Source organism: Peromyscus californicus, unplaced genomic scaffold, assembly GCF_007827085.1.
Source record: "Peromyscus californicus insignis strain IS unplaced genomic scaffold, ASM782708v3 Scaffold_3__1_contigs__length_106647218, whole genome shotgun sequence".
Classification (NCBI taxonomy): Eukaryota; Metazoa; Chordata; class Mammalia; order Rodentia; family Cricetidae; genus Peromyscus; species Peromyscus californicus.
The window spans coordinates 22724809-22734960 of record NW_026294551.1 but is presented as its reverse complement, the minus strand read 5'-3'; the positions used below and the strand labels follow the sequence as shown (position 1 = coordinate 22734960).

The window sequence follows — 10152 nt, the reverse complement described above, 5'->3', positions numbered from 1 at the left end:
GACATGATGTTCCCATCTCTCCCAGAGCCCCAGGACAGCTGCTCAAAGGCATAGCTCATGTACCCTGCTCTACCCCAGCAGTCCCAAGAGCACCATCCAAAGGGACATAGGCTCCCTGAGGTACACGAACCCAAAAAGTGGGAATCAAAAAAAGGGGTCCCGCCGAGCGGTGGTGGCGCACGCCTTTAATCCCAGCACTCGGGAGGCAGAGCCAGGCGGATCTATGTGAGTTCGAGGCCAGCCTGGACTACCAAGTGAGTTCCAGGAAAGGCGCAAAGCTACACAGAGAAACCCTGTCTCGAAAAACCAAAAAAAAAAAAAAGGTCCCAGTAGGGACATGGGGGACTCTGAGACAATATATCATCAGGCCCTCTGACCACACCTTGCAATGGCATCCCTTCCCAGGCTTATTGCAGGCTTCCCTAGGGTGGGACAGTGGGATTCCCCTTCCAGGAAGGCAAAGGAAGTCTCATACTTCTGTTTGGATGGTCAAAGCTGCCACCCAAAATAGATGATCCAAGTACCAAAGGAGTCTCAGGCATGGACTCTGCCCTCAGTTTCACCTTGTCCCCCAAGTGCCTGGCTGCCATACCCAAATCTGGGGACAGACAAAGAGAGCCTCCTACTGGGACCAGATTTAAGGCCCCGCCCCCTCTACCTTGGGTCTCAACAGGTGACCAGAGGCCTTGGTCTGCTTTCTGGCATGAGTCTGCCCTCTGCAGGGCCCAGGCAGGACAGACAGCCCCACAGGATGATGCGCAGACACATACTGGACCATTAACAAGGGGTGGAGCCTTGAGGACAGAGAGGTACCTTTTGCTCAAGGTGAGAAGCCAGGAGCTTCTTAAGAACTGCAGCATTGCACCGCCATGGTACCTCACCTGCCGTGTGTCAGACTCTCCCACCAATCCACCAACCCCCACCTGGGAACCTGACCCATGGTACCTCACCTGCCGTGTGTCAGACTCTCCCACCAATCCACCAACCCCCACCTGGGAACCTGACCCAGTACTGAGGCTCCTGGACATCACGGGAATGTACCCTGGTGACTCCTGTCACCTGAGTACTGGGGCGTGACTGGGAGTCTTGTTCCTCTCCCATATTACTGAAAGTGAACATGTGACCCTTGACAAAGTACCCATCAGCATCATGGGAAGCCTTTTGGAACTGTGGATCCCATCCTTTGAACTAGGTCTGTCACTTAGGAGGCCTGAATCGGTCTTCCTGTGTGTAAAATGGGCGTGACGGTGACAGCTCTTGAGCTGGTCAACAACGAAGTGACATGAAGCTGAGGAACAGGGTAGAGCATGCAATGTGCAGAGTGTTGGCTATTTCGATCTGGTTGCAACCCTTTGTCCTAGGGTTCCCCTGTCTTAACACACGCTCATTCACAGTCTGACATAGATGTGAGTCGGGCGCCACCAAGTCAGAGCTGTTTGGCTAACTACCACGGCTCTGGGAAGCAGCCACAGAGCCTGGTGCGGCCTGAGCACGGAGGACAACCCCCTGGGGAGGGGCAGTGTTGACCCAGCAGGTCTTTTCTCCCTCAAGTGTCACCCCACATGGGTGACTAAAGTGACAGATGGAGTCCTAGGCAGAAAGACAGGATCCCCACCCCACCCCTTCCACCTGCCAGACCAGAGCTGGATCGGCCTTATTCTCAGCTCAGAAAGCCTGCTGGATGGCCTGGCAGAAACACCTTCCCCTGACCCGCCCTGCCTAGGTTCCCCAAGACACATGATGGGGACACAGGAGTCTCTAGTTGGGGCTCCTCAGAGTCCTCCCTGGGATCTGAGTGTCAGGCTCTCAGGCCAGACTTAGGGGCCCAGCTCCTGTCACTGAATGACTCCCCTCATATTCTATGGAACATGCCAATACCAAGTCACGAAAGACTCTTTGGCCTCAGGGACCAGAACCCTGACAGGAGCACTCAGCTTTGACTGACTGGGGAAGGGGACCCACTTCTTCCTGTCCTTGGTATAGTGTGCTCACTATTCCCATAGCCCCTCAGTCCTCCATCTAGTACATTCTTTCAGCTCCTGTAAATACACTAGGTATGAGGATGTGGGTGACCCTGAAACTATTTCTACCTCAAAGGGAGTCACAGAACCAGAAAGGTCGTGACCAGAAGTGTTGTTTGGTGAGCAGTGACTTACTGTGTGTCAGATGTCCTGAGCCCTCAACTTTAATAACCCACAGGGGAGGTAGCAATTAGCAAGAGAAGAAGTGCTCGGAGTTAGCTCCTGTTTGTCTGAGAACTCCTTTAAAGGTAGAGGCCATCTTTTTCTTTCTCTTTCTCCAGAATCAATCCAGTGTAAGAATACAGTAGCACTCAAGAGATAGTTACAGACCAAACAAATTAACCAAAACTCAAAAAGGGTTGGGAGTAAAGGCATGGCCTGTTTTTCTGTAATGCTTTAGCTCCTGGCAGAGTCCTGGACGTTGAACTTGACCTGAGCCCCACCTCCTTTTATAGTGGAGAACGGAGTGGGCTCTCCAAGAGTGGAGAATAGATACTGTCTCTGCCTTAGCTAGCCCAGGCCTGCCTGAGTGACTCCTGTGTGCCTAGGCCACCTGCATGTGGCCTGCAAGTGGGAAGAGTCTAAATTACACCAGGGTGGGGTGAGAAACTGCAGAGGAGAGACAGGAGAGTGGGGGAAAGACCAGAGGAAGGGGACAGGTGGCAAGGGTGCCAGAGACCCTCCAACCCTCTAGTTCTGTGACAAAATCCAAATGTCACCTTGGAGGCAGGTCCCCAGTTCATTCCTTCTTCTCTTCTTTCAACAAATACTAGATAAACCCTCTCCAAGATGAAAAGACACAGCCCTACCCCTAGGGCCATACTGTCAAAGTGAGGACAGGTGGGTACAATCCTGGGAGCCCCAGGGGCATGCCACACCATCTGTCTGTCATGGAGAAGGGTCATCCACCTCAATCTGAATTTTAAGAAAAAACTCATAGTCTTGAATAAAACAAAGATGTGCTCTGGAGAGCAAGAGGAAGAGGGTCAGACTGTAGAGGTCTCCTTCAGAACAAGAGCTCTCCAGGTGCCCAACTACATGGCTGCTTCACCAAGAGCATTTTGAGATAGCAGGACCTTGAGGTTCACCAGGGAGGTTCTTGTAGGAGCCAGGTTTGGAAAGAGGCGAGAAGAGGTCAGATCATCTGATCTGTGGGCCTACAAAGGATCCTGGCCTTTCCTTGGTGGCCATGGATATCTCCAGAGGCATCTCTAAGCTATAACACTTTACATTTCAATCCATCACCCCAGCTTGAGTGAAGGACAGAGTCAAATTGGAGGCAGGGAGGCCAGTGAGGATATTGTAGTAACATGTCCTGAAAGTTAGAACCAAGAAAGATATGAGAGCTAAAACACTGTCCATGAGAAGAACTTATGGAAGATGAGGAGAGAGAGAGAGAGAGAGAGAGAGACAGAGACAGAGACAGAGAGAGGGAGAGAGAGAGACCAAGATGATGCTGTCTTGGATTTCCAGGTCCCTGAGAGTGGAACAGGGATGAAACAGTCTAAGAGGGTGGACCTGTAGATCTGTAGCATTTGGAAAGGGATGCCCTGTGCACAATAAGACAGGTGAATCTGAAGCTGAAGAGGCAGATGTAGGGGTCATCAAACATGTGAGTAATTAGGCCCACAGACATGTCCAGGATGGTCCAAGGGGGGAGTAAAGAGCAGAGAGAAAACATGTGTGCAGTTAATTTGTGTAGAATAAGCACGGCCAGAGAAGGCTCTGACTTTAGGCCGGGTCTGCAGAGAAGCCGGGGAGAGCAGGGAGATCAGAGACTGGGCAGCCAGAGACCAGGGCAGGCTGAGGTGCTGAGTGAGTCATGGGCTAATCCACTGGGTGATTTAGAGTTGTAAGACCTTGGGGTGTGCCAAGGAAAACAGAAAACGAAGGGTTTCTCAGGCCAAAATGGAGTTATCAGCCTGGAAGGCAGCCATTTGGGGCTGGGATACCTGTTCTGGGCCTCCATTTCCCCAAGTCCCATCAGTGTCTAAGCTATGTGCTCAGTCCACCTGCACCCACCTCACCCACAACCCAAATCAGGCCTTGGCAGCGGCCACCCTCAGAAACCAGGCCAGAAACAAAAACATTTGCAGAAAAGCAGGAATCTTTATTGAATTATCTGTTCTTTTTAGTAGAGGCGATGAGAAACCAGAATAGGAAGAAAGAGCAGGGAAGGGAAGAGAAGGCCTCCAATCAGGAGAGAAGGGGGCGGGTCCATCCTCGGAGGTTGTCAGAGCCGTGGGTCCTTCGGACAAACGGAACTGGCTTCACATTCTGAGTCTTCTCATCCTACACCGTCAACTCTCCTGTGGCTGCTGAAGGCCAGGGAAGGGACTCCAGGCTGAATTAATACTTGCGGAAATCCAGGCGACCAGAAGTGGAGGGGGAGACGGAGGCGTTGGAGGAAGAAGCAGTGACATTTCCTGAGACGGAGAGAAGACCAAGATGCTCAGGCTGGAGAAAACCCGCCTCAGGCTGAGCCAAGACCCCAGGAAGGCTCACAAGCTCCTAAGTAGTCAAGGGTGTGTGGGTGGGGATTCTATTATTGTCCTCAATGGTCCAAGACAACCCCATGGCTCTGTGGGGCAGAGACATTTATGTAATTGTTTCCACCCAATTCCCTCCATCTTTGTACTTGGGAACCAGCACTGCCTCCCTCCCAGCCCACCACCTCCCAAGTTCAGCAATTCAAACCACTGAGCTGTCTCCTCACCTCCAGCGTTGCTGAAGCCGGTCATCCTGGAAGGGGGAGGGGGGAAACAGCCATGAGCAGAGGGCAAAAGAGGACAGGTGTTTCCTGGTCCTCAGATGTAGGGACTCTGTCACCTTCCAAGAACCTTGACTTGGAATCTTTCCCAACGTTGTCTCCAGCCCGGGACCTTCTTTCCCCGCAAGGTATCTACGAGGTATGCTTGCCTGTCTACCTGTCTTGCCAATTTGTCTGTGTGAAAGCCCTCAAAAGGAGATACTATTGGTCCCAAGATTTGGGGTATCTGGTTCACGAGTTCTCTGTTCCCCACCTTTCTCCTAAGCCCACAGGGATGGCTTAGTCTCTGCACATAGTATGAAAACAGTTCAATCAACACCTTCTCTCTCCTTGGTGCAAAAGCCAAGCAGGCACTCTGTCATGGAGCTATGTGGCCATCCCAAACCACTACCTTGATAGCTTTGTTTGGCTGAACCACAGCCCAACTAACAGCTGTCCTGGATTAAATGTTCCTTCCACATCCCTTTTCCGGTCTATCCACAAACAGAGACCCGAATTGGGATGTTCAAAGGTATTAACCCTGCTAGCCTGCCTCAGTTCCTCAGTCTACCTGGAGAGAGGAGGAGGGGCTCTGACCCCAGCTCTTTTGCCAGACTAAGCTCAAACAGAAGTTCTCCCCTCTCTGACAGGAGGCTGATCTCTAAGACCCTGTCTGCTCTGCCAGCCACTGTTCCTGTGACCACCTTCTCAAGACAGCAGGTACCAGGGACCTACTTGGCATCCTGGCCCTCGAGCAGGCTGCGGTAGGTGGCGATCTCCTGCTCCAGCCTTGTTTTGATGTCCAGCAGCATCTTGTATTCCTGGTTCTGACACTCCATCTCACTGCGGAGGTCACTCAGCTGGGTCTCGATGCTGCTGATGAGCCCCTGGATCTGCTGCAGTTGGAGGGCGTAGCGGCACTCTGTCTCAGCCAAGGTGCTTTCCAAGCCAGCTTTCTGATGGGGCGACAAGGAAGAAGTGATGGGGGGAGCCGGTCCAGAGGGAGACCTAGTAGTGGGGGACACAGGGCACAGGTAGCAGTGGGTACCATGCTCAGCTGGGACTGCAGCTCGATCTCCAGGCCCTGGAGTGTGCGCCTGAGCTCTGTGATCTCTGTCTTGCTGGTCTGGATCATGGCAGCACTGGAGGACACTTCCTTACTCAACTCTGCACTCTGAATGTCAAAGAGAGAGAAGGGGGTGGTGGGGCTTAGCAAGAAGTCCTGACCAAAAGCCGTGCCCCACCCCCCACTCAGCACCACCCAGCTAGGTGGGTTAGGTATTTCAGTACCTGCCTCTGGAACCATTCCTCAGCATCCCTCCGATTCTTCTCGGCCAGGGCTTCATACTGCTCCCTCATCTCAGCCAGCACACGGGTCAGATCAATGCCAGGGGTGGCATCCATCTCCACGTTGACCTGGCCTACTACCTGGTTGCTGAACTCCTTCATCTCCTGTGGGGTAGGAAAGGAAGGTGTGAGAGGCTCCTCCTCCTCCTTATCTCTGAGTGACAGCAGAAGGTTCTGGAAGAGTCTTCAGGACCCCACAGTGGGTGACAGTGTCAGCTTGCTGCAGAGGGCTCTCCTTGCTCACCAGAGGTAGCTCAGCCTGTCATCCCCTCTCACCTCCTCATGGTTCTTCTTCAGGTAGGCCAGCTCCTCATTCAGGCTCTCAATCTGCATCTCCAGGTCAGTCTTAGATAGAGTCAGCTCATCCAGCACCCTGCGCAGGCCATTGATGTCGGCCTCCACACTCTGGCGCAAGGCCAGCTCATTTTCGTACCTGAAATATTTTTAAGAATTAAAGCAAAGCATAAATAGTATTAGACACATCCCACCCCACACACTGAACTCCTCTACGACTCCAAGGCCTTTGCTCCTGAATATCCCGGTGTCCTCCACCAGATGCGCCCTCCTCTAATGGAAGAGTCTGCTGGGATAGACCTGAGGAAAACAGACTCACTTGAGCCTGAAGTCATCTGCAGCCAGCCTGGCGTTGTCGATCTCCAGGATGACCCTGTTGTTGTCTGTGGTGGCTTCCAGAATCTACAAAAAAACAGGTGGAACACTCTGGAGCTGTGCGTAGAAAGCAAAACTCAGCGTCTTAACTGTGCTTGAGTGGAGACAAAGAAAGCGCTCTGTGAAGCGAGAGAGAGGCAAGGCCAGCACCCTCTTCTTTTTCTTGACAATTCCTCATCAAGTCAGGGTGAGAGAGGCCAATGATAGACATTTCAGAGGAAACACCACTCAGGACATCTTCCAGTAGTCACATCTCAGAGCTGCTACCTGTCTAAACCACTGTCTCCAGAGCCTTCCTCTTAAAGCCAGAAGGGGTTCAATGTGACTCCAGATATGTTCTGGCCATGTCCCTGGAGCTGGCCTCCCAGACAAGCAAAGAGGAAACACATCCAGTTGAATCTCTTGCCCAGACATTTACAGTCTAAGCATGAAAGCCTGTCCTGCCTAACTGAGGCTTGATCCAGGCTGGCAGATTTCTGCTCTAACAAGTTGGTGTCAACGGTGTGACAGATGGGCATCACTGAGGGCTTCCAGGCCCTGTACCAGCCTGAGCCTCTGCCTCTACACCCAACTGAGTCATTCTCCACTGAGAATAAGTTTATACATGGTTCTTCCAAAATAAACAGTGAATGAAGATGCCTTTTCTCTGTTGGTTTTAGCCATTCACAGTGACTTTTTAAAAATGTCATGTTTCCAAATAACTCAGTAGGTTAGGTTATAGCAACTGAGTCACAAGTAACAGTTCAGGAAGCCATCAAAAAAAATTGGCAGGAGTAACGACACCAATAAACAAGAAGTATAAGAGGAAGCGTCTGGGTCACAGCATAAGAAAACTTCAATAGTAGGGACTCTTGGTAGTGCGGAGTTAGAATTTTCCCCTGCAAGAATATGAACTCCATCCATGCCTGGTCCTCTGCAATACTGCATGTGCTAGCTCTTGAGGCTCTGCCCTGTACTAAGAAAGCCTTCTTAGCATCAGAGGCCTCACCTTATTCCGGAGCTCCTCTATGGTCTTGTAGTAGGCACTGTAGTCCCGCTCTGGACTAGCTGGGCTCTGCTTCAGGTGCCAGTCACGGATCTTCACCTCCAGATCAGCATTGGCTGCCTCCAGAGCGCGTACCTTTTCCAGGTAGTTGGCTAAGCGGTCGTTGAGATTCTGCATGGTGATTTTCTCATTGCCAGAGATGAGGCCACCATCGCCACCTCCAAAGTCACCAAAGCCACCACCAAAACCCCCACAAAAACCTCCGCCATAGCTACCTCCAAAGCCACCCCCGAAACCACTACCAGCCCCTCCACCAAAGCCACAGCTCATGCCACCTCCGTAGCCTCCAGCTGACCCTCCGGTAACAAACCGGGAAGAACAGGTAGAGATTTTCCGGCCTCCTCCAAGCTGGCAAGAACCGGCCCCGAAACCACCGCCATAGCTGGTGGAGGAACTCTGAAAGCGACAGCTCATGGTGGGAGCTACAGTAAGAGCAGGAGCAGACAGGAGCTGAACTTGACCAAGGCCAAGGAGGACTGTTGTTCTTCCTCGCTGGGCATGCCTTTTATGCGCCTTCCACGGGGGTGGGACACCCTTTCTCCTCCCTTCCCCACCCTCTGACTGGATGCCAACTGTACCTCAGTTCCCACAAACCCAGTTACCTCTGCTCTCCAGGGTGGGTTGTGTCTTTGGGGGTGGCTTTTTTTTTTCCTTTTAATCCTTAACAAAAGGGATGATTCAGAGGGAGCAGTGTTCTGCTTGAGACTATCGTTTTGACAACCCCAAATTCTACTTCCCCTTTCCAGTTAGGAACCTCGGTCCCAGCCCTACCCAGTATTAGAATGGGGACTGAACTGCAATGATCTACCAGAAAGCCTCCTCAGGGGAAGGCCAGGCTACAAAGTGGCCCCATGCTGGGTGGAATCGCCTTAGCCCTCACAACCCTTCTTTCTGCCTCTAAAACATCTGGCTGGAATGTTCTGGAAACCCTTAGCACTTCATCTATGCCAATGCACCCAACATTTCTGATGACAAACTTTGTTGGTCTTGAAGAATAAACCACCTTGAACATGTTTAGCCTGAGAAAGAAATGGTTCCAGGGACTGGAGAGTTGGCTCCATGGCTAAGAATACTTGCTGTTTTGGGCAAGGGCCTGAGTTCAGTTCCCAACACCCGCATGAGAGCTCACAAATGTCTGTAATTCCAGTTCCAGGGGAATCTCATTCCTTCTTCTGGACTCTGTAGGCACCAGGAACACTCATGATACATGACATACATGCAATCAAACACTCATGCCCATGAGATAAAAATAAATAAATCTTGAAAGAAAGAGAGAGAGAGAGAGAGGAAGGAAGGAAGGAAGGAAGGAAGGAAGGAAGGAAGGAAGGAAGGAAGAAGGAAATGGTTCAAAAACAAAATACTAACAAGAGACCCTAGGGGACCCCAGAAAGCAAACACAGTTGAGAAAACTGAGGCATGGGAAGAGGAAGTAACCCCACTAATATGCTCAGAGCCTAAGTACTTTACACTCAATTTCTCTTTTTTTCCTTTAATTTTTCAGTTACATTTAATTATTTTGTGCACTGGGGGAACACATGTACTGCAGTATGCTGTGGAGGTCGGAGGACAACTGTCAGGAGTCAGCTCTCTCCTTCTACCGTGTGTGTCCCAGGAATGAAACTCTGCTGAGCATCTCACCAGCCCTGTGCTCGGTTTCACCCATCTTAGCAGCAGCCCCAGGAGGTAGCGTTTATAATATCCCCCACTTTATACCCAAAAAACTGAATGTTAGAATCAGAACTAAATCCCAAGGCTAGTTCTACCCTAAGACTCATTTTAGATCTATTTTTCACACAATAAAGTTTATAAAGCCTAAGTGTCTAATTGCTTGTCACTTATGCACACTCCTGTACAACCGCTATCCACAACTGAGTACTCGTAAACTCATGGTACCTTTCCTGAGAATCCACCTGCAGCCCACACCCCTAATAAAATCATTCTTCCAACATCTGTCACCAGAGATGAGTCCATAGGTTCTCCACCAGAGGCTACTTGACTCCCCAGAGGACACTTAACAATATCTAGAGTTGTTTGAGTTGTCACAAACCATTGGATGATGGTCCTGATGTGCAAAGGGTAGAGATAGGGGATGTCGCTAAATATCTTGCAATGCTCAGGAAAGCCTCCGCAGCAATGAATTACCATACCCCAAAGGTCTACAGGGTTGAGGTTCAAAAGCTCTGGGTCAGTCCAACACATTAGGTTAATAAGCCATTATTCTGATTGTCTTAGGTCACCTTCCAAATCTGCAAAGGTTCTTGAGTTCCTGAGCAGGGCCCTCTCTCATGATATCTGCTTTAGTTTGTAAGCATTTGACTGAG

General features: G+C 50.9%; 1 protein-coding gene across 1 annotated transcript; it reads right to left on the bottom strand.

The window, feature by feature from the left end:
* Positions 1-4370: 4370 nt before the first annotated feature.
* On the bottom strand, positions 4371-8245 carry Krt13 (keratin 13). The gene is made up of 8 exons (XM_052757070.1): positions 7775-8245; positions 6731-6813; positions 6394-6550; positions 6061-6222; positions 5819-5944; positions 5506-5726; positions 4738-4763; positions 4371-4447 (listed from the first exon to the last, which is right to left on the bottom strand). Exons 1-8 carry the CDS (start codon positions 8243-8245, stop codon positions 4371-4373), a joined length of 1323 nt encoding a protein of 440 aa, XP_052613030.1.
* Between the last annotated feature and the right edge of the window lie 1907 nt (positions 8246-10152).

Bases quoted from the DNA above. Each gene is read 5' to 3' on its own strand.
- Krt13 (XM_052757070.1), bottom strand. From the start codon at position 8,245: ATGAGCTGTCGCTTTCAGAGTTCCTCCACCAGCTATGGCGGTGGTTTC. The intron at 6,814-7,774 runs GTGAGGCCTCTG...GTTTTTTTGTAG, and splicing joins TAGAGGAGCTCCGGAATAAG to ATTCTGGAAGCCACCACAGA. The intron at 5,945-6,060 runs GTACTGAAATAC...TTTGACATTCAG, and splicing joins AGGAATGGTTCCAGAGGCAG to AGTGCAGAGTTGAGTAAGGA.